Source organism: Salvelinus sp. IW2-2015, linkage group LG5 (assembly GCF_002910315.2).
Source record: "Salvelinus sp. IW2-2015 linkage group LG5, ASM291031v2, whole genome shotgun sequence".
NCBI classification, from domain to species: Eukaryota; Metazoa; Chordata; class Actinopteri; order Salmoniformes; family Salmonidae; genus Salvelinus; species Salvelinus sp. IW2-2015.
Window position 1 is genome coordinate 23,366,174 of NC_036844.1, and position 22,360 is coordinate 23,388,533.

Sequence of the window (22,360 nt, forward strand, 5' to 3'; positions counted from 1 at the left end):
CCTGCTTCTCCTTCTACACACTCTCTCACTCTCTCTGCCCTGTCATCGGTTGTACTATTCTCTCTCTCTCACTCTCTCCTCTCTCTTCTTCTTCTATCTCTCTCTCTCCTCTCTCTCACTCCTCTTTCTCTCTCCTACCTCTCTCTCGTCTCTCTCTCTTCTCTCTCTCTTCTCTCTCCTGCCTGGCTTGTACTATCTCTCTCTCTATCTCTCTCTCACTCACATTTCTCTATATGTTCTTATGTAGTTTCTTCTTTCTATCTTCTCTCCTTGCCTGGCCGATTGTACATTTCCTCTCTTCCTATCTCCTTCACTCTCTCTCTCTCTCTTCTGCCTGTCATTGTTTTACTGTATCTCTCTCGCCCTCATCCTGTTCTCTCACACACTCTCTCTCATCATTCTGCCTGTCTGTATAGTCTCTCTCTCTCTCTCTCCTCTCTCTCTCTCCTTTCTGTACATCTCTCTCTCTCTCTCTCAGCTCTCTCTCTCTCCTTCTGCTTCTCTCTCTCTACTCTCTCTCTCTCTCCTCTCTCTCTCTGCCTGTCGTAACTATCTCTCTCTCTCCTTCCCTCTCCTCTCCTCTCTCTGCCTGTCTTTGTACTACTCTCTCTCTTCTCTCACTACCACTTTCTCTCTCTCGCCTGTCTGCTATTATCTCTCTCTCTCACACACTCTCTCTCTCTCTCTGCCTGTCTGTACTATCTCTCTCTCTCTCTCTCTCTCTCCTCTCTCTCTTCTCTCTCTCTATCTCTCCTACTCTCTCTCTTCTCTTTCTCTCTACATCTCTCTCTCTCTCTCTCTTCTCTCTCTCTCTGCATCTGCCTTTGTCTGTACTATCCTCTCTCTCTCTCTACCTCTTCTCTCTCTACCTTCCTCTCTCTCTGCCTGTCTGTACTATCTCTCTCTCTATCTCTCTGTCTATCTTTCTAATTCTCTGCTCTCTCTCTATCCCTCTCTCTCTCTCTCACACACACCAACACACACACACAAACACACACACACACACACACACACACACACCACACACACACACACACACACACACACACCACACACACACAACACACACACAGAATCACTTCAACCTTCCCTCTGTGTCAGGAATCATTCAGCTCCTCATGTAGAGAACTTGAAGTGTGTTGAGATCACTTGTGTGATAATGAGAGCTCAACTCATCTGCCTCTTCATTACTATTGAATGAGGAGCAGTAATTGCAGAGGACTCACATTGTGCATGTAGAATTACTGACTTCCTCAGAGGCGTTCAAGATTGAAATAAGCAGCTAATGGAAAATGTTTTATTACAGGTGATTCATATCAGGGCTCTTTCATTGACAAGACTAGCTTGAGAATGTTTCAGTGATTGGTTGCCTTCATAGGCAGACATGATGAAGAATTTCTGATTTCACTTGAAGAGCACTGATTTACCACAAGAGAGGGAGAGAAAATGGAAGAGGTTGTRTTAGCACTTCATAAGAGAGGAGGACATTAGCACTCTTAGCACACTTGTTCACACTTCCTGTAGGAAGCAGAGAGTGGATGACACACTAGCTCTCTCCATCAGAACCGCGTCKTCACTCTCTAAGGTGAAATATTGATCTGGAATACTATTTTAACTGCTAAGTTCAGTCATTAAATAGTATGGCTTTAGACACAATGACACAACGTGACACAATGTGGGATTCCAGTTATTAKGGTGCATAATCTGAAGCACACAGTCCCCRTCCATATCAGAAATKACTTTATGTTATTCTAGGATCAGCTTTCCCTGTTCTGAATATGAACCACTGCACCAGGCAAAACAATACAAAACTGATCGTAGACCYACATGCAGATGTTGATCCCACCCTTAACCAATGAGTATCAGACACAGAACAAAACCAAAGCAAAGGAAAAGAGAAAACAAGAGAGTCTATGATAAGTAGATAAGAGKTTTTCTTTCTCGGGCCAATTTGTCTTGACCTCAGCATGCACCCCTCATCCCTCCCTCCCTACCCCCATTCACTCTTATTTATATCATCATAGGGCTCAACCTCCGTTCAAGGATATTATCATTTACTGCCTTTCACCTCACTGTGCTGCCTAAGCCCCCCTGTAGCCTGAGGCAGGGGGAGAGCAAGGCAGCGGTAGTCCAAAAGGCTGAGCGAATCCGCAGAAAAACAGGATTAAATGAATTGATGCTCTCCCAGTCAGGGGAAGGGGGAAATAAAGCTAACATGATTTCAGCCCTCCTCACCTCTCTCTGACTCCAGCACAACTATTCTACCCTTGGGCTGACTTCCACCGCCAGACAGCAGTTCCTCTAAAGTGGGGCCCCTTGTCCCCCCTCCTCCTCCCCTCCTATTCTCTCCCTGTTCTCCCCTTCCCAGAACCCCCACCCCTGTGATTCAGCACTTGGAATAGGAAGGAAGAAGAAGAAAAAATAAAAGAATATGAAGTGTCTTTCATTTGTGGTGCATGTGTGTGTTGGTGTGTGTGTGTGTGTGTGTGTGTGTGTGTGTGTGTGTGTGTGTGTGTGTGTGTGTGTGTGTGTGTGTGTGTGTGGTGTGTGTGTGTGTGTGTGGTGTGTGGTGTGGTTGTGTGTGTGGTGTGTTGGTGTGTGCGTGTGTAGATGTGTGTGTATAGCTGTGTGTTGTGTAGGTGTGTGCAGATGTGTGTGTGTGCAGATGTTGTGTGTGTGTGTGTGTGTGTTGTGTAGATGTGTGTGTGTGTGTGTGTAGATGTGTTGTGTGCAGATGTGTGTGTGTGCAGATGTGTGTGTGTGTGTAGATGTGTGTGTGTGTAGATTGTGTGTGGTGTGGTGAGATGTGTGTGGTGTGTAGATTTGTGTGTGTGTGTGTGTGTGCAGATGTGTGTGTGGTGTGTAGATGTGTGTGTGTGTGTGTTGCAGATGTGTGTGTGTGTGGTGTAGATGTGTGTGTGTGTGCAGATGTGTGTGTGTGTAGAGTGTGTGGGGGGGGGGGGTTTACGTTTATTGGGAAGAGGAGAGGGAAGAAATGGGTTGAAACCCAGAGGCAGCGCATAGCAACCGCCTCCCCTTACGGTCTCATATGAGCACACATACGCCTCTCTGGGTGGAGGTGCGGTTAGGGTTGCCTCGGCCACAGTGAGCCTCGGTGTCTGCTCAGCACACAAACCACTTCCTGTGTCTCCCTGCCAAGCCAATCACACAGCAGATCCAACAAGGCCCRGCTTTACACAGAGACTTAGTGAGACTGTTATTTACTGGACAGACTAAAAACAACATTATTTTACACAAAGACCCCATTGACGTGTGTGTCTGTGCGCCAGTCAGTCTGTCAAAGCCATTCTGTCACAGTGTCTGTGGTAAACATGCAGGGCGTAAATGAGGACTCATACCACATTCATTATTAATGTGTCAATATATGGTGGTCATGAAAGGAGCTTGTTGTTTGTTATTGTGCTCTACATTGAGACACAGCAGGAGAGAGGGTCCTTGTATGAAGCGTTTGCATATGTTGTGTCTACACTCTACTGTATTTCCTGTCATGTCTCTATTCATGTGTCCTGTAATTATGGGGACTCACATATTTCAGTGTAGATCTGTTACCTCGGTCTTTATATCACACTTAATGTAATAATAATGATACACACGCACTATTTACATATGTACACACACACACAAACACCGCACACACTAGACAACACCGCAGCAGCAGTAGTGACCGGAACCAGTTTTGTTACACACAGCCGTCCAGGAGGAGCGCCAGCGGGCCAAAGAGCGCAGTGAGAACGAGGTGGAGTCCACCAGCAGCGTCAACGAGGACATGCCCGTGGAGAAGATCCTGGAGGCAGAGCTCGCTGTGGAACCCAAGACAGAGACCTACATCGAGACCAACCTGGGCATGCCATCCAACTCGGTGAGTCACTACACCGTATGTACTGTTCACCCTGTACTCTGTCCTGAAGAGCAGGAGCCGTTTACACACACACATACAGTGCATTCGTAAAGTATTCAGACCGCTTGACTTTTTCCACATTTTGTTACGTTACAGCCTTATTCTAAAATGGATTACATTTTTAAAAATCCCCCTCAATCTACACACAATACCCCATAATGACAAAGTGAAAACAGGTTCTTAGAAGTGTTTAGAAATACCTTATTTACACAAGTATTCAGACCCTTTGCTATGACCCGCGAAATTGAGCTCAGGTGCTTCCTGTTTCCATTGATCATCCTTCAGATGTTTCTACAACTTGATTGGAGTCCACCTGTGGTAAATTCAATTGATTTGACATTATTTGGAAAGGCACACATCTGTCAATGTAAGGTCCCACAGTTGACAGTGCATGTCAGAGCAAAAACCAACCCCGGGGTCGAAGGAATTATCCGTAGAGCTCCGAGACAGGATTGTGTCGAGGCACAGATCTGGGGAATGGTAACAAAACATTTCTGCAGCATTGAAGGTCCCCAAGAACACAGTGGCCTCCCTCATTCTTAAATGGAAGAAGTTTGGAACCACCAAGACTCTTCCTAGAGCTGGCCGCCCGGCCAAACTGGGCTATCGGGGGAGAGGAGCCTTGGTCAGGGAGGTGACCAAGAACCAGATGGTCACGCTGACAGAGCTCTAGAGTTCCTCTGTGGAGATGGAAGAACCTTCCAGAAGGACAACCATCTCTGCAGCACCCCACCAATCAGGCCTTTATGGTAGAGTGGCCAGACGGAAGCGAGTCCTCAGTAAAAGGCACATGACAGCCCCCTTGGAGTTTGCCAAAAGGCAGCTAAAGACTCTCAGACAATGAGAAACAAGATTCTCTGGTCTGATGAAACCAAGATTGAACTCTTTGGCTTGAATGCCAAGCGTCACGTCTGGAGGAAACCTGGCACCATCTCTATGATGAAGCATGGTGGTGGTTGTTTGTTTTTCAGCGGCATGGACTGGGAGACTTGTCAGGATCGAGGGAAAGATGAACGGAGCAAAGTACTTAGAGAACCTTGATGAAAACCTGTTCCAGAGCGCTCAGGACCTCAGACTGGGGTGAAGGTCCACCTTCCAACAGGACAATGACCCTAAGCACACAGCCAAGACAACGCAGGAGTGGCTTCGGGACGTCTCTGAATGTCCTTGAGTGGCCCGGCCAGAGCCCAGACTTGAACCCGATCAAACATCTCTGGAGAGACCTGAAAATAGCTGTGCAGCAATGCTCCCCATCCAACCTGACAGAGCTTGAGAGGATCTGCAGAGAAGAATGGAGAGAAAATCCCCAAATACAGGTGTGCCAAGCTTGTAGCGTCATATCCAACAAGACTCGAGGCTGTAATATCTGCCAAAAGTACTTCAACAAAGTACTAAGTAAAGGGTCTGAATACTTATGTAAATGTGATATTTCCATTTTATTTCATTTTAGTTTAAAAAAATGTCTAAAAACCTGTTTTTGCTTTGTCATTATGGGGTATTGTGTGTAGATTGAAAAGGGGGAAAAAACGATTGAATCCATTTTACAATAATGAAATGTGGAAAAAGGCAAGGGGTCTGAATACTTTCCGAATGCACTGTATATGTACAATGACACCAACACACTTATCCACATATGCACATGCACATACACACTCATTCTGCATTTTCTAAAATGTTCCCTCGGTATGAAACAGGTTCCTCAGCCTCTGACGTGTGTCTTTGCAGTAATGGCCATTATTAACATGTAATCAGTGTTATCACAACAATTTGCCACACCATTAGAGTGCAACTATGCTGCAATCTGACAATCTTCATTATCCTCTCTGGAGCAGGACTCCCCAGGGTATCGCTTGATTGACAGGGAGCAGCCATTAGCCAACATGAGGATGAGGAACAAATCACATCAAATCAAATAGTATTTGTCACAGTCGCCGAATACAGCAGGTGTAGACCTTACCATGAAATGCTTACTTCACAAGGCCGCAGGAAATAAGCTTTAAAACATCAAAACAATTCTCTGCCCCAAGTAAAATGTGTAGAATTGCGGGAAATTACCTATAAAACTGCAAAATGTTCTCTCCGCCAACAAGAGGGGTATAAACAGTTTGGGGTCACATGGGTTGRGAGGTAGGGGTTTGTTACTACGCTGATAAATGACTATATCCATCTGGACCTTTGCCACTTAGGAAATTTGTGTGACCAGACCTTCTCAAATAGTACTTGAGTTCTAGACTCTGTCTGGCTCAACCGTGAATAATACAACAGACTAAGGAATTAACATGGTCCACACACACCCGCACAGTCGTGGAGAGGGCACTGCAGCGCCTCTTCCCCCTCAGGAGGCTGAAAAGATTTGGCATGGGCTCTCAGATCCTCAAAAAGTTCTACAGCTGCACCATCGAGAGCATCTTGACTAGCTGCATCACGTTTGGTATAGCGAATGCACGTCACTTGTTCTTGACCACAAAATGCTACAGAAGGTGGTGTGGACAGACCAGTGCATGACTGGTGCCGAGCTCCCTGCCATCCAGGACCTCTATATCAGGCGGTGTCAGAGGAAGGCACGAAAAATTGCCAAAGACTCCAGCCAACCTAGCCATAGACTGTTCACTCGGCTACCGTCCAGCAAACGGTACCGGAGCATCGGCTCTTGGCCCAACAGGCTCCCGAGACAGCTTCTACCCCCAAGCCATACGTAAGACTGCTAAATAGCCAGACTGCTAAATAGTAAATTAATGGTACCCAAACAATCTGCACTGACTCTATCTTGCACTGACCCTATCTATGTACACTAGACTACATATACACACACACACCATATAAACACTCACTCATACATACTACATTGACACTCCCACAGAAAACCCACACACATTCATATACACTACATATGCACATACACACATAACACACGCACGCATACCGACACAACACAAACACAAGTAAATACGCATTACGCACACAGACACACACACACACATTCTTATTATTATCTATCCTGAAGCCTAGTCACTTTACCCTGCCTTCACGTATCTACCTCAAATACCTCGTGTACGTACGGTGTATTCGGAAAGTATTCAGACCCCTTGACTTTTCCCACATTTTGTTACATTACAGCCTTATTCTAAAATGTATTTAAATGTTTTTTTCCCCTCATCAATCTATGCACAATATCTCATAATGATAAAACGAAAACAGGTTTTTAGAAAATTTTGCAAATATAACTGAAATATCACATTTACATAAGTATTCAGACCCTTTAAAGTACTTTGTTGAAGCACCTTTGGTAGCGAGTACAGCCTCTTCTTGGGTATGACGCGAGAAGCTTGGCACACCTGTATTTGGGGAGTTTCTCCCATTCTTCTCTGCAGATCCTCTCAAGCTCTGTCAGGTTGGATGGGGAGCGTCTCTGCACAGCTATTTCAGGTTTCTCCAGAGACGTTTGATTGGGTTCAATACAGGGCTCTGGCTGGACCACTCAAGGACAATCAGAGACGTGTCCCGAAGCCACTCCTGCGTTGTCTTGGCTGTGTGCTTAGGGTCATTGTTCTGTTGGAAGGTGAATTTTCGCCCCAGTCTGAGATCCTGTGCGCTCTGGGGCAAGTTTTTATCTTTCTGTAATTTGCTCCATTCATCTTTCCCTCGGTCCTGACTAGTCTCCCAGTCCCTGCCATTGAAAAACGTCCCCAAAGCATGATGCTGCCACCACCATGCTTCATCATAGGGATGGTGCCAGGTTTCCTCCAGACGTGATGCTTAGCATTCAGGCCAAAGAGTTCAATCTCGGTTTCATCAGACCAGAGAATCTTGTTCCTCGTGGTCTGAGAGTCCTTTAGGTGCCTTTTGGCCAGCTCCAAGTGGGCTTTCATGTGCCTTACTGAAGAGTGGCTTCCATCTGGCCACTCTACCATAAAGGTCTGATTGGTGGGGTGCTGCAGAGATGGCTGTCCTTCTGGAAGGTTCTCCCATCTTCACAGAGGAACTCTGGAGCTCTTTCAGAGTGACCATCGGGTTCTTGGTCACCTCCCTGACCAAGGCCCTTCTCCCCCGATTGCTCAGTTTGGCCGGGCAGCCAGCTTTATTAAAAGTCTTGGTGGTTCCAAACTTCTTCCATTTAGGAATGATGGAGGCCACTGTGTTGTTGGGAACCTTCAGTGCTGCAGACATTTTTTGGTACCTCCCAGATCTGTGCCTCGACTCAATCTTGTCTCGGAGCTCTACGGACAATTCCTTCAACCTTATGGGTTGGTCTTTGCTCTGTGGGACTTTATATAGACAGGTGTGTGCCTTTCCAAATCATGTCCAATCAATTGAATTTAGCACAGGTGGACTCCAATCAAGTTGTAGAAACATCTCAAGGATGATCAATGGAAACAGGCTGCACCTGAGCTCAATTTCTAGTCTCATAGCAAAGGGTCTGAATACTTATGTAAATAAGGTATTTATGTTTTTTATCYTTAATAAATTAGCAAAAACTTCTAAAAACCTGTTTTCGCTTTGTCATTATGGGTTATAGATTGTATTTATTTATTTATTTTTTATTATTTTTTTTATTTTTTGGGGGGGGGGGGTTATAGATTGTTAAGGAAAATGTTTTATTTAATCCATTTTAGAATAAGGCTGTAACGTAACAAAATGTGGAAAAAGTCAAGGGGTCTGAATTCTTTCCAAATGCACTGTATCTACCTCAAATACCTCACACCTTTGCCCATTGCTCTGGTACTGGTACTCCCTTTATATTGCTCCACTCTTGTGTTACTGTTTATATATTTTAACTCTGCATTGTTGGGAAGGCCTCGTAAGCAAGCATTTCACGGTGAATTCTACACCAGTTGTATGTGATTTGATCATCTAATCTAAGGAAGGTTTTACCGACAGCATCTCACCAACCTCTGGTTTCTCAGGAATCCTACTGGAACAACAGACACAGAGCAGTTGTGTAGGAGAGGGAAGGAGGGAGAGCGGGACAGAGGAAGGAGGGAGGGAGTGAGTGCTTCTTCTTGGACTCGTCTGTTCTGGGGGGAAGTGTCCTGTGAAGTGAAGGTAGAACTCTGAAGGCTGTTATGTGAGTAAATGGGAGCTGTTTATGGGTAGATGGAAATGTACGTGATGAGCGTTGACATTTTGGAGGAGAGGGAAAGGAGAGGGGAGGGGCTGGCAGCTCTCTGACASACTAAATCACTCTGTGTGTGTGTGTGTCTGTCTGGGCTTCGCCTTGCCGTAACTACTCCGCTCTACATCTCACCGCTGGGGCTCTGACACCAACAGGGGGTGCCCTGCAGGAGATAGAGGAGGATATCGATCTTTTCTAGAAATATAGCTTTGATAAAGGCAGAGAAATACCAGTTGTTTTGGTCATTTTCGAGTAATTCTTGGTCATTTCTAGTGGATCCATATTTGTAGGTTTTCGTTTATTTCTTGCTATGGTTTAAGGTAATGATTGTAATGGGGAGTTGTAGTTCAATAGGCCATGTAGATTGGGTAATGTGTGACATTTTTATTAATCTAATTTGCCCTAGCTAAAGACAACTGCTGAGACACCTCCTAGTTCCCCTTCTATTGATATTTCAATTGACACTGAAAACGATCCTCATAATCATATGAAAAGTTAGGAGTAGTGATGCATCCATATGATTATTTTGGGCCGATAACGGTATCCGATATTTTCCTTGCCAAAAAAACCTGATACCGATAACCAATATTTTAAATTTTAGCTGCCTTTTAAGCGTTCTAGTACAGTTAAATAGTTAACACACACACATGGACGCAGTGGTCTAAGGCACTGCATCTCAGTGCAAGAGGCGTCACTACAGTCCCTGGTTCGAATCCAGGCTGTATCACATCCGGCCGTGATTGGGAGTCCCAAAGGGTGGCGCGCAATTGGCGCAGCGTCGCCCGGGCCGTCATTGTAAATAAGAATTTGGTCTTAACTGACTTGCCTAGTTAAATAAAGGTTACACTCACACACACACCACACTGACCAAAAATGGCATTTACGTATGTCCCCACTACCAGTAAAACATAATCAAAACCTATTTCTTTCACTTACTTGCTGTGCTGTTTCTTGGTTCATTTGTTCAGTCGTTTCATTATCAGCCAGGAATTCTATGTAACGCTGTTTGGGTCTTTGCGTGTCAAAAAAGATACATGTCAAATAACACTATTTGACGTGTCAAATAACACGACATCTGCTTTAGTAGCTATAGTTAGCTAGCTAACTATATAGCTAGGTGTCATCATCTAAAATAACCCTAATTTGTAAGACAGTTCTTATTTCAATAATGGTGGTCGGACCCATCTATGTGAAGCTAGCCACAATAAGGATTAGCCACAATAGTGGACTTTGCGCTTAGCCTTCAAGGTAAAAGTATGGCATAATTATACTATTTGTATTCATTTGCATCACTGTCAAAGACATACTTTTATTTTGAAGGCAAACCGCAAGTTACACGATTGTGCCTAATCCTTATTGTGGCTAGCTTCACAACACATAACCCGGTCCGGTCGAGCCTCACTAGCCAGATGAAGCTAGCTGGCTGGTTATAACGTTAGCTTTGGGCAACAGGGTTAAGTAGCTGGCTAGCTATTTATTTTCATGAACTGAAGTTCAATTTCAATAAGCAAACAACAAGTGGCAACCTCGCAAATACTCACAAGGATTCCTAAATCATTGCTAAGAATAATGAAAATGACTGCAGTTTCTACTGGTTATTGTTTTTAGGCTGGTTGTATTGGTGCTAGCTAGGTACTAAGCTAAAGATAGCTATCCCAGAAGTTGCGGTCGAACAAATTTTGCTTTATTACCAACGCGGGAACACATCGTTCATGGCCGGTCTTTGCAGACTTTTTTGTACAGCTTTGACAGTGSTACTGTATCTTTTTTGACACGCAAAGACCCAAACGGCGTTCCATAGTATGTATGTTGTGAAACTAATAGCAGTGACGCTATTACTGTGTAACTCCGGTAGGGCAACATCTGAAAAATAGCGCACTTGGTAGTGTGTACCGGTGCTCGACCAGTCAGCGAAAGCCAACATCACCCACGACAGAGAACAGTTGATTGTCAAGGGCAATGAATTCCATTARCTTGGCWTTAATGGATTTCGCCCTTTGAGTTGTCTCACTGAATTTTTCTTACTCTTTCAAATGACTGCTGGACTTGTTGACTGCTCGATCCACACAGCAGACATTGTGGGCTAGGTTGCATGTGTAGCCACGTTATATAGGTAAGCACGGTAGCTTTGACATCGMTTTTTAACTTCGGCGTTAAACTAGACATCGGCCGATACTTATGTTTGCATTTTTAGCTAATATCGTCCTATTCCGATATGTTCACCGATATATCGTGCATCCATAGTTAGGAGTCGATTAAACAAGGGTAGASCACAGTCAGTGTTGGAATGTGTCCCCGTGCGGTGTCCCCTTGGCAGGCAGTCCCAGTATATTAGGATCCCCTCTGCCCCCTGTGTTAGTGAATCCCTGGGCCAGGGCCCGTGAATGCACACCATGAATGGGGACTGCCACTGTCTAATGACCGGGGTTTGGCGAAGCTGAATAAAGTGTGTTTATCTCATGGTGACCTAGAACCGGAGTTAAACAGGCATTAGTAACATGCCTTCAGTCAGACAAGCCAGGGCCTTCTCTTCAAGGAGGGAGGGATGGGGAGGAGTGGGGTAACACGCCATTCTGGGGATTTTTTCATACCTCTGTCTGGCTCTTTCTCACTATCCCTCTCTCTTTCGCTATGGATTTTTCTCATTCTGTCCGTGTATAATCCAACCTTGTGTGCTGTTTGAATCTGCCAAGTTGCATAATTATTTGTCTCTCTCTCTCTCTGCTGTGTCTGTCCAAACAGAGAGGTACGCTAATGTTGTTCAGAGGGTACTTGGTTGAGGGTACTCTCAATACTCTTCTTCAACAAACAGCCCATCATGAGATCTTTACTCTCAACTCACAATTTTGTTGAAAATTTGGATTAGGGACAAATCATCTATTGACTACTATCTTTGTTGTCATGCAACTGTAGTGGGGTTTAAGCAGAATATGAAAAATGTAAAAGCCAGTCTCTGATCTCTCCCCTCCACAAGTGATCAAAATTTAATAGGACGATATGCAAGCCAGGCATTTCCGTGAGAGGAGAGGCTGAGATGGATATTGGCTGTGAATAATGCACACCAAAGCCTTCAATTCAGTCTGGAACAAAAAACACTCATGTTTGCGGCAAGCATTAAGAGGTGTCCTCAAAGCGTCTCTCATAAGCCCAAACGCTCACACTCCCTTTCCACATCTCTCTATCTCTTTCTCATGGGAGGGTTACGTCTCTCCTCTGGGGAGGGTTACGTCTCTTTCAGAAAATGATCAGCTGGCCCCCTATCCTCCAGAGCAAAGGATGTTCACAGAGAAGGAATGTAAAAGAGTTTCTCTCACAGACAGCTATGGGTTCTGTAAGGTCACGGTGGTCCCTCTTGGCCTGGGCCCGAATTCACAAAATCTTCTTAAGAAGAAACGTATACTTGAGTGCCATTTTRTCCTTAACTTTATACTTAAAAATACATTCATGAAAAGTTGCTATTCCTCAATAAAGTTCTTGAAAATGTTCTTAAGTTTCTTCCTATATTTCATTGTGAGAAAATATTTGGAAATATTCTTAATTCCAAGATAGCTGAACCTTTGTCTTAAACTCAAGGCAGAGAGAAAATAAGCTAATGAAAGCAATTGAACATGTTTAATATAGATAGCTAGCTAGCTCGGTTGCCTAGCGACAATCATCTTAAYAAGATAGTTAAGAAGTTCATCATTGTAAATAAGAATTTGTCCTTAACTGACTTGCCTAGTTAAATAAAGGTTAAATAAAAATACAATTATTCTTCCAGACCTCGGAAGGCATTGTGGTCTCTTCCACTGTGACTCCCCGTAACATCCTCTGACTGGTGTCTTCTCACTCACCTACAGTGAGGTAATATGTGCTCATGGCGGGAGTGTGGTCTATGTTCTCTCCTGTCATCTTCATGGTGTATACAGTGAGAAACGAGGTCAGTGTAAACACGGCTAAGAGAGCCATGCAATATTCATGAGCCTTCCCCGTGTTTAACGAGAACTCTGGGAGTTGTATTCTTTTGAGAGGCCTCGACAGGGACARAAAATACAGCCCCTTTTGTTTTGTTTTGTTTGGGCTGCGGCTGCCTTTGGAATGAATTAGCAGATTTGTTTATGTGTTTGAAGGAGAAATACAGGCGGAAAAACTGTCGCGCTGAGCCGTGCGGTCCACAACGACTCCCACAGAGACCAGATGCTTCAATATTTATAAGATMCTTTTCTTTCTCCTCCCAAAGAAAAACTACTTTCAGTTTTCAAAACAGTGCTGGCTTTGTGTCTGGTTAACTGTTTCATACTGTTTCATATTTCAAGCGGTCGTATCTGATTCTCGTCAGTCAGTGATAGTTTCACACTATAGGGAGGGAGGAAGGAAGGGGGGATGGAGTGGGTAGTCTTAGGCCTGAGCATTTGAAGTAGAGGAAGAATGGAAGGAAGAGGAGGTGCAATTCATTTTTCTCATCTTACTCTAATCTTCTCCAGAGAGCTACAGTTGTAGTTGAGATCTTCCGAGCTTTCAGCATTGATCTGTGGGATTTGGTGAGAGAGAGAAGTTGGGGAGCGAGAGAAGATACGTTTTGTTATTGATAACATTGATGGGGACATTTTTTCTCTCCACTGGATATGTTTATACGTTAGAAGTGCTTGCCTCCTTCACTAACCACGGTTTCCTCCTGGGTTGAGTGAGGCCTCGAGTAAGGCCTTCAGTTTGATGGCTTCTAAAACTTGAGGTTTCTTTGCTCTTGTCCGTTCACATCCGTATTTCCATCCATCCTCTCTCTCTCTCTCAGTTCTTTTCCTCTATCTTTCAGATCTCTCATTTTCATGTTGTCCTCTGCTAACTTTTCGTCCATATACTTTACATTTTGACCTTTTTCATCCAGACTTTACTCTGTCTGAGTCAGGAATATAACCCAGGTGGTGAGTGAGAATACAGTCTCACTATTCCATATAATTACAGAGTCTATAACTTGTTTAGCTTTCTTGAAAGCTATTTTCATAAAGGGCAATTCTGCCTCTTTTCAACTTCATATTCAATATCTCCAGCACCAAACCAGTGTCTACATATGTGAAAACGGTGCGTTTCAATGATTTGTGGTTAAAACGATAAGAAGAAAGGTCATTAAAAGAGGTTAGGATTAAAAGCAAAAAAACTTTGATTTTCAAAAACTGCAACGAGTTTTTAAAATGTTTGAACTTTTGAAGATGTCATCAGGTAGTTCTTTTTTTTCTACAAAACATAGAAATGCACTGTAGACATTGCTATTGTGCTGGAGATAGAGAGTAAGGTAGTAAGGTTGAAAAGTGGTGGAATTGCCTTTTTAAGACTCATTCTCGTACGCTCACGCATTAAATGAATTCACACTTGAACGCCCAAACAGTTTTTCCTTAACTCTGTGTCAGTTCAACCTCTTTTTGCTTTCTGTCTGAACACTCCATATGGCCTTCTGTAGGTAGAAGTTTTCCAAAGGAATTGCTTGCTTGGAGAGAGTCATTTTTTACTGCTGCTTCTCTGCAGGTATTTCCTCCTCGGGCTGGGACAGAATCATTGTTTGTTTTGCCTTCCTGCTCGCTCCTCCTCAGAGGTGATCATTCACAAGGCAGGGGTGTGTGTGTGGGGGGGGGGGGTCTTGGCTCAGCAGATCAGGCCCTGTGCTGCTGGGGGGGGGGGGGGGGGGTCTTGGCTCAGCAGATCAGGCCCTGTGCTGCTCTCTCATCCGGTGGTGCACTGCTGTGACTGGACACATACTGTATGCAGCAAGAATGCACATGCACACAGTGTGTTCGCATAATACACATTCAACCACACACGTCACAATTTATAAAACGGGGGGGTCTAATCCTGAATGCTTATTGGTTAAAACCGCATTCCAGCTGAGGTCTATTCCACAAGTTACCACTGGCTAAATCTATGATGTTAAAATGCCTATTTACTCTGTTCCATCTGACTGCGCAATCCACTGTCTCATCAGCCCAGCCAGGCAATTTATAAACTTGATCTCCGCTATAAAAAGCATCTAGACATTATCTCACATTTCTTTTAGACTAACATTTAGTTTTCAACAGCAGAGATTTGTATAAACATTGCTGTCTGTCTCTCCGACATTTGGAACATTGTTTCAATATTCAAATGAAATCTGGTAACCCGTTGTATAAAAGTGATAATGCCCTCAAAGCCGGTGTTTGGAGGATATATTGGCACGGTTTGCAACATGCGTGCCAATATATCCTCCAAACACTGTCTTTTTGGGCATTATCACTTAAGTATCTTTCAGTCTTTGCTAAATGTATTTGTGACAGCAATCCTTCCCGTATGTCTCTCTCCAGCCCAATGACCCGGTGACTAACATCTGCCAAGCAGCCGACAAGCAACTCTTTACACTGGTGGAGTGGGCCAAGAGGATCCCCCACTTCTCTGAGCTGCCCCTGGACGACCAGGTCATCCTCCTACGAGCAGGTGAGTTCAACACGACCAGGTCATGAACATTCATCAGACCACATCAGCATCCCCATGGGKAGGTCACTGCAGCATTATGGGCTTTGTAGGCTATTTGTAGGTCAAGAGCAGTCAATCTCATAGAATGAATAATCTGTCATATTCTTTATGTATGCCATCATCATTTGTGAGGGTTTTTTAAGTATTTTCCCTATATGTTGCTGATTGCTTGTCGCTCCTTATACGARGGGTGGGTCTAATCCTGAAAGCTGATTGGTTAAAACCGCATTCCAGCCYGTGTCTATTCCACAAGTTACCACCGGCTAAATCTATGACGTTAAAATGCCTATTTACTCTGTTCCATCTGACTGCACAGTCCACTGTCTCATCAGCCCAGCCAGGCAATTTATACACTTGATTTTAAACTAACATTTGGTTTTCAACAGCGGAGATTTGTATAAATCTTGCTGTCTGTCTCTCCGACATTTGCAACATTGTTTCATTATTCAAATTCGATCTCCAGCTGTCCCATAGTAATGAAGGTGTCGGGAGTCGGGATGAGACAGGTAGGCAGCTTTTCTCAGCCAGTCGAAATTATGAATCAAKACCATTTTTATGGATATATACAAAGAACTATCAATAGAAAACAGGCAAAATGAAACGAAGTGCAGCTAGTTTGAAGTCTTTCCAGCTTCAGTTTGAAGTGATTGTGTTAGCTGTGTTCTAGGTTAGCTCTCGAACAACAGTGTCCTGACAAGAGAACTTATGTTCTATGCCAGGTGAAATTGCGCATCATTAGCTCATTGTTATGGATGTATCCAAATACATGTCACTAGAAAACAGCTTAAACACATGCAAATGCAGCWACTTCATTGTTATTCTGGCTGCACTGTTTGACATGACTYTAAGTTAGTAGTAGTTGGCTAGCTGGCAAGCAAGGGATAAGAACGTTGCCAGCCAATATGGGTCGCGTCCATAYATACAGAACAAAAAAGACTGGCAACCGAACCAACAGTAATGGACAACCAGTCGGCTTGGGTAGCAACCCTAGATTTGRGTCAGGACTATATCTTGTGGAAGTATGAAATAGTATGAATGAATTCATCAAAATATRTTTTTWATAAAAATATGTCAATCATTATTTGAATATGTTGATAACTTGTTGTATAAAAGCGATAATGCCCTCAAAGCCGGTGTTTGGAGGATATATTGACATGGTTTGCCGGCCCTCGACAAACCTGTGCCAATATATCCTCCAAACACCTGCTTCTSGTGCATTATCACTTAAGAATTACACAGTTCACTTCCAAACTCACCCTGAGGAAGCCGATCCATCCCCATCCATCTCTCTAACCCTCTCCTACCCCGTCTAACCATTCTCCTTCTGGGTACCCATAGTGATTGAGAGAGTGAGACCTTCTGAGAAAGAGCTGTTCTGGAGCTAGCTGAGAGCGTCCTCTCTCTTCTTCTCAGCGCTCAGCTCACGTCTTCTATAAATAACCACTTTGGGTCTGCTGTCTCACAGATTAAAGCATTCTAGCCCCTCTCATTCCCAGCTCAACTCTGGGGAAAAGCGGATAGTGTTGCTAGGCAGAACAGTTAAAGGAGCCCTGTCACTCAAACAGCACAACGCTCTCCGTGCTTTACCCTTACTTGGTATATGAAGTGTTTTGCCTTTATTGGGATGGCAGGCGCAGTACACCCTGTTAAACACTTGTCTCTCTGGGAAGCACGTCTGAGATGGGCTGCTAATGGCCCACAACCTATGCATGAAAGAGCTTTCTGGTTTGCCTAATCAGCCTAGAATTGATTCATTGGAATTCCCTTCCCTTGTTGTCAGCTCAATTTAGTTTGAATGTTGAATGCAACTTGATGAACTTTGTAATAGGTTTTCACTCCTTATCTCTCTTCTTATTCTTCCTTCCCTCACTTTTTTCCCTCAGGGTGGAATGAGCTACTCATCGCATCCTTCTCACACCGTTCGATAGCGGTGAAAGATGGGATCCTCCTAGCAACAGGGCTACACGTCCATCGTAACAGCGCCCACAGTGCTGGAGTGGGAGCCATCTTTGACAGGTAGTCAAGATCACCCTGTTGACACTGCCTTGATACAATCAGCTTTGTGAAATACATTTTTGTTGGTTGCTATGCGAAGTTTCCACAGTTTCTACAATTTGGGCAAGAGAAAAGTAGACCCTGACCTGTAACAGTGAAAAGGCTCTGTCAGAAGAAGAGGTAGTGATGCGTAACAGAGAGTGCTCTTATTATTGATTAACACACATTCATTAAATATGTATGGCTACAGGCAACGGACATCACAGGGAGATGGAGATCTGCTCAGACAGACATTTTGAAAAAATCTATTTAAATGCGTTCCTGATGAAATCCCACTCTTTTGACTGCAATCCCATGGCAGGCTGTGACTATTCCAAAGCAGATATTGACCTTCTTTTCCATTGGTCACGTTTGATGCCTATTGTTGCATTGTTTGTTTTTTAAAGTCACATTTGTATAGACGAATGTATACAAAAGAACAGTATATTCCTTCTCAGTGTACACAGAAGTTGATAAGGCCATCCACTGTGAGATCAATCCAAGAGATGGTATTGTTAAGCACTCCAACGCTCTAAACCCTGTGTCCCCTGGCATGCTGAGTCACACACTGAAGTGTTCTTTTGAGGGCAACAGCTCTCTCTCTCTCTCTCTCTCTCTCTCTCTCTCTCTCTCTCTCTCTTTCTCTCGCTCTCTCTCTCTCTCTTTCCCATCTTTCTCTCCCTCTGCTCTCTTTCTCTCTTCTCTCTCTCCTTCTCTTTCTCCCCCCTCCCACTCTCTCTCTCCATCTTCCTCTATCCCCAGCTGGGAATCTGTGCTCAGTGATTAGCATACTGCCAGTTCACTACTTCTAATGGATGGATTACATCTTTGCATTAACTGGGGACGCATTAAGATGACTGATAATGAAGCTCTATCTGCTCCTTCTTCTCTCCTTTCCTCTTCTCTRCTCTTCTCTCTGCCATACAAATGAAGAGGGCGGTTAACTTAAACACTCAAGTCTTTTTTTACCCTCATTGTTCCAACAGGCAAATTAAATTAGGATGAGCTAAGAGCTGCAATTGACTTGAAAGAGTGACATAGGGAGAGGGAGAGAGAGAGRGGGCGTGATGGAGTCAGAGAGGGGTGAGGAGTTTGAGCAGTCGGGTCATACTCCCAAAACGAAACGCAGCCCCGCCTAGTGATGTCACACGCGGGCGCCGGGAATGTCAGTGTTCGGTTACAGTCTGTGATTATGTTTGCGCTATGTCGTTCATGTATTTCCTTTTATCAGACATGTTCTAAGCAGCTTGAATTACGTGGTGTAGGCAGGGCTGTACGGTTTCTAGCTGGTTGAACATCCCATGTGTGTCAGGCCAGTTGGGCCTTGTTGTCAATTGATTTGTATTGAGTTTCCATTGAGTTTCACCTGTAGATAAAGGAGGGTGTAATGAACGGTGACCAAGGGAGGTGTTGCTGGCTGATGGTCAGATCTCTAAGAGCCTGTCTCTCTCCATCCAGAGTGCTCACAGAACTGGTGTCCAAGATGAGAGACATGCAGATGGATAAGACAGAGCTGGGGTGCCTTCGAGCCATCGTCCTCTTCAACCCAGGTATCACATACATACACTCCTACCACCCCTTTAATCCAGAGCCTTTTAGATTAGATTATTAGATTATAATAACAGAAAAAAAGGGTTCTGCTTGAATACATCTGTTCCTGCTACTTTAACCTCCCAAACAATGACTGCACATGATACCAGTAAACTCTTATACTGTGTGGCCCTCAAGGACCATAATACACCCTCCTTGTCGTGCTGCTGCTCCASTTTCAACTGTTCTGCCTGCGGCCTTTGAACCCTGACCTGTTCACTGGACGTGCTACCTTGTCCTGGACCTGCTATTTTTGACCCTGTCTCTCTCCCGCTCCCTTTTTCTCTCTCTTTCTTCTCTCTTCTCTCTCTCTCTCTCTCTCTCTCTCTCTCGTCTCTCTCTCTCTCTCCTCTCTCTCTCTCTTCTCTCTCTCTCTCCTCCTCTCTCTCTCTCTCTCTCCCTCTCTTGCTTCCTCTCTCTCCTCTCTCTCTCTTCTTCTCTTCCTCTTCTCTCCCTCTCTCTCTCCTCTCTCCTCTCTCTCTCTCTCTCTCTCTTCTCCTCTCCTCTCTCTCTCTCTCTCTCTCTCTCTCTCTCTCTCTCTCTCTCTCCTCTCTCCTTCTCTCTTTCTCTTCTCTCTCTTCCTCTCTCCTTCTCTCTCTCCTCTCTCCTCTCCCTCCACCTCTCTCTCGTCCCTCTCTACCTCGCACCTGCTGTCTCGACCTCTGAATGCTCAGCTTATGACAAGACAACTGACAGTTTTCTGAGCGCTGACTGTTGCACCCTCTAACACCACTGTGATTATTATTTTGACTCTGCTGGTCATCTGATGCAACATTTGAACATCTTGAGAGAAACTGATCTGGCTTATGTCCATGTATCTTATAATCTCCACCTGGCACAGCACAGCCAGAAGAGGATTGATCACCCCTCAGAGCCTGGTTCCTCTCTAGGTTTCTTCCTAGAGTTTCCCCTGCGCTTTAGGGAGTTTTTCCTAGCCATGTCTTCTACTCTTGCATCTGTGCTGTTTGGGGTCTTAAGGCTAGGTGGATTTCTGTGTAAGGAAACTTTGCGACATCTGCAGATGTAAAAAGGGCTTTATAAATACATTTGATGGATTGATTATTGATGCACACACACGACATCACCCACCAACAATTGTTCTGAAGTGGTTTATTCCCACCGCACGTCAAGTGGCATGGCACTTTGTGGCCCGCAGCATCTGCCGCAGTGCGCCACAGACAAGCCTCTAGCCTCCAACTTCTGCTTTTTGCAAGCCCTCTGATAGCCTCTGATAGCCCTCATCTTGCTAGCCCTCTGCTATTCCCTGCTACTCTACTAGCCCTTCTGCTAGCCTCTGCTATGGCTCTTGCTCTGCTAGCCCTCTGCTCTGCGCTAGCCTCCTCTCTGATAGCCCTCTTGCTAGCCCTCTGCTCTTGCTAGCCCTCGGATAGCACCTCTGATAGCCCCTCTGCTAGCCCTCTGGCTTGCACCCTCTGCTATCCTCTACTCTACTAGCCTCTGCTAGCCCTCTGCTAGGGCCTCTGGCTCTTGCTAGCCCTTGCTCTGTAGCTCTGCTAGCCTCTGATAGCCCCTCTGATAGCCTCTGCTAGGCCCTCTGTACCCTTCTGCTACCTCTGACTAGCCCTCTACTATGCCCTTCTCACCTGTAGGCCTCTGCTCTTGCTAGCCCTCTGCTAGCCTCTGCTCTGCTAGCCCTCTGGTTCTGATAGCCCCTCTGCTTAGCCCTCTGCTCTGCTTAGCCACCTCGCTCTAGCCTTGCGCCCTCTGCTAGCCCTCTTGCTCTGCTAAGCCTCTGCTCTGATAGCCCTCTGCTAGCCCTCTGCTTCGCATAGCCCTCTGATAGCCTCTGATAGCCCTCTGCTAGCGCTCTGCTCTGCTAGCCCTCTGCTACCTCTGCTCTGCTAGCCCTCTGTTCTGATAGCCTCTGCTAGCCCTCTTGCCTCTGCTAGCCCTCTGCTCGCTAGCCCTCTGCTATCCCTCTGCTTGCTAAGCCCTCTTGCTCTTGCTAGCCTCTGCTAGCCTCTGCTCTGCTAGCCACTCTGCTATCCCTCTACTACTACTAGCCTCTGCTGCCTTGCTAGGGCCGCTCTGCTAGCCCTCTGCCTCGCACCCTCTTCTGCTACCCCTTCTCTGGCTAAACGCTACCCTTCTGCTCTGCATAACCCTCTGCTCTACTAGCCTGCTGCTAGCCACTGCTTGCTCTGCTAGTTCTCGTCTGCCTAAGTCTGCTCCTGCTTCTTAACTCTTTGCTAACCCTCTGCTAGCCTCTGCTGCTCTGCCCAGTTCTCTTCTGCTGCTAGCCCTCTGTGGGGTCATGTCCTATGTTCCCTCAAGCCGTCATGGTTCCCTGGGGCCCCTGTTCCCTCAGACCATGTCTCTCTCATTCTATCTTTTAAACGTAAGGTAGGTGCGCTGGTCAATGGTGCGGTCTCCGACTGGCATTTACTGGCTGCAGAGAAGGGATTTGCAGGTTTTAAAGGTAATTCTTGCAATTTCATATACAGTTTAGCCATGGGCTGAGAAAAGCATTCCATTTACAAATCTAATTTAACTTCCATTCTACACATTTTCCAATGGGCTTATAAGCTGTTGTTCTTATGCTTTATCTCAGTGGCTCATAAACATTATATCAACTTCAATGGGGTCCCATGCCATGCCATTTGTGATGTTTGTTCTCAAAGATGATCTTAAAACTAGTTATATCGTTAAATAGTAACTCTATTTTAACTTTTTTTTTTTATGTAATCGTAAAGCCAATGTTTTAGGCTTATTTATAGTGAACCATCAATTCTGGTCTTCATTTTGACAGTTTGTTCCTTTGTTTCCTAGCGGTTCAAACTCTAACCGTTACCATTGGATATTGTGAGTAGATGCACCTTGGAAGAGGAGGGTTTTTGATATGAAATATATTGACTATACAGATAATACAGTACCATCAAAGGTTTGGACACCACTACTCATTCAAGGGTTTTTCTTAATTTTTATAAAACTATTTTCTACATTGTAGAATAATAGTGCGACATCAAACTGTAAATAAACAATATGGAGAATCATGGTAAGTAACCAAAAAAGTGTTAAAACATATCAAAATATATTTTAATATTTGGAGATTACCTTCCAACTAGCACCTTTGCCTTAATGGACCAGCTTGCACACTCTTTGGCATTCTCTGTACCAGCTTCATGAGGTTTTTCACCTGGAATGCATTTTCAATTATATGTGTGCCTTGTTAAAAGTTAATTTGTGCAATTTCTTTCCTCTCTTAG

The 22,360-nt window shown here is 44.7% G+C and overlaps 1 protein-coding gene across 1 annotated transcript in view; it reads left to right on the forward strand.

The window, feature by feature from the left end:
* Positions 1-22,360, forward strand: part of LOC111964535 (retinoic acid receptor RXR-alpha-A) — a 153,131-nt gene that overhangs the window by 116,441 nt on the left and 14,330 nt on the right. The window contains exons 6-9 of the mRNA XM_070443480.1: positions 3,686-3,880; positions 15,341-15,470; positions 17,393-17,525; positions 19,002-19,093. Of these exons, the coding sequence (XP_070299581.1) occupies positions 3,686-3,880; positions 15,341-15,470; positions 17,393-17,525; positions 19,002-19,093 (550 nt within the window). The remainder of the gene's footprint in view (positions 1-3,685; positions 3,881-15,340; positions 15,471-17,392; positions 17,526-19,001; positions 19,094-22,360) is intronic.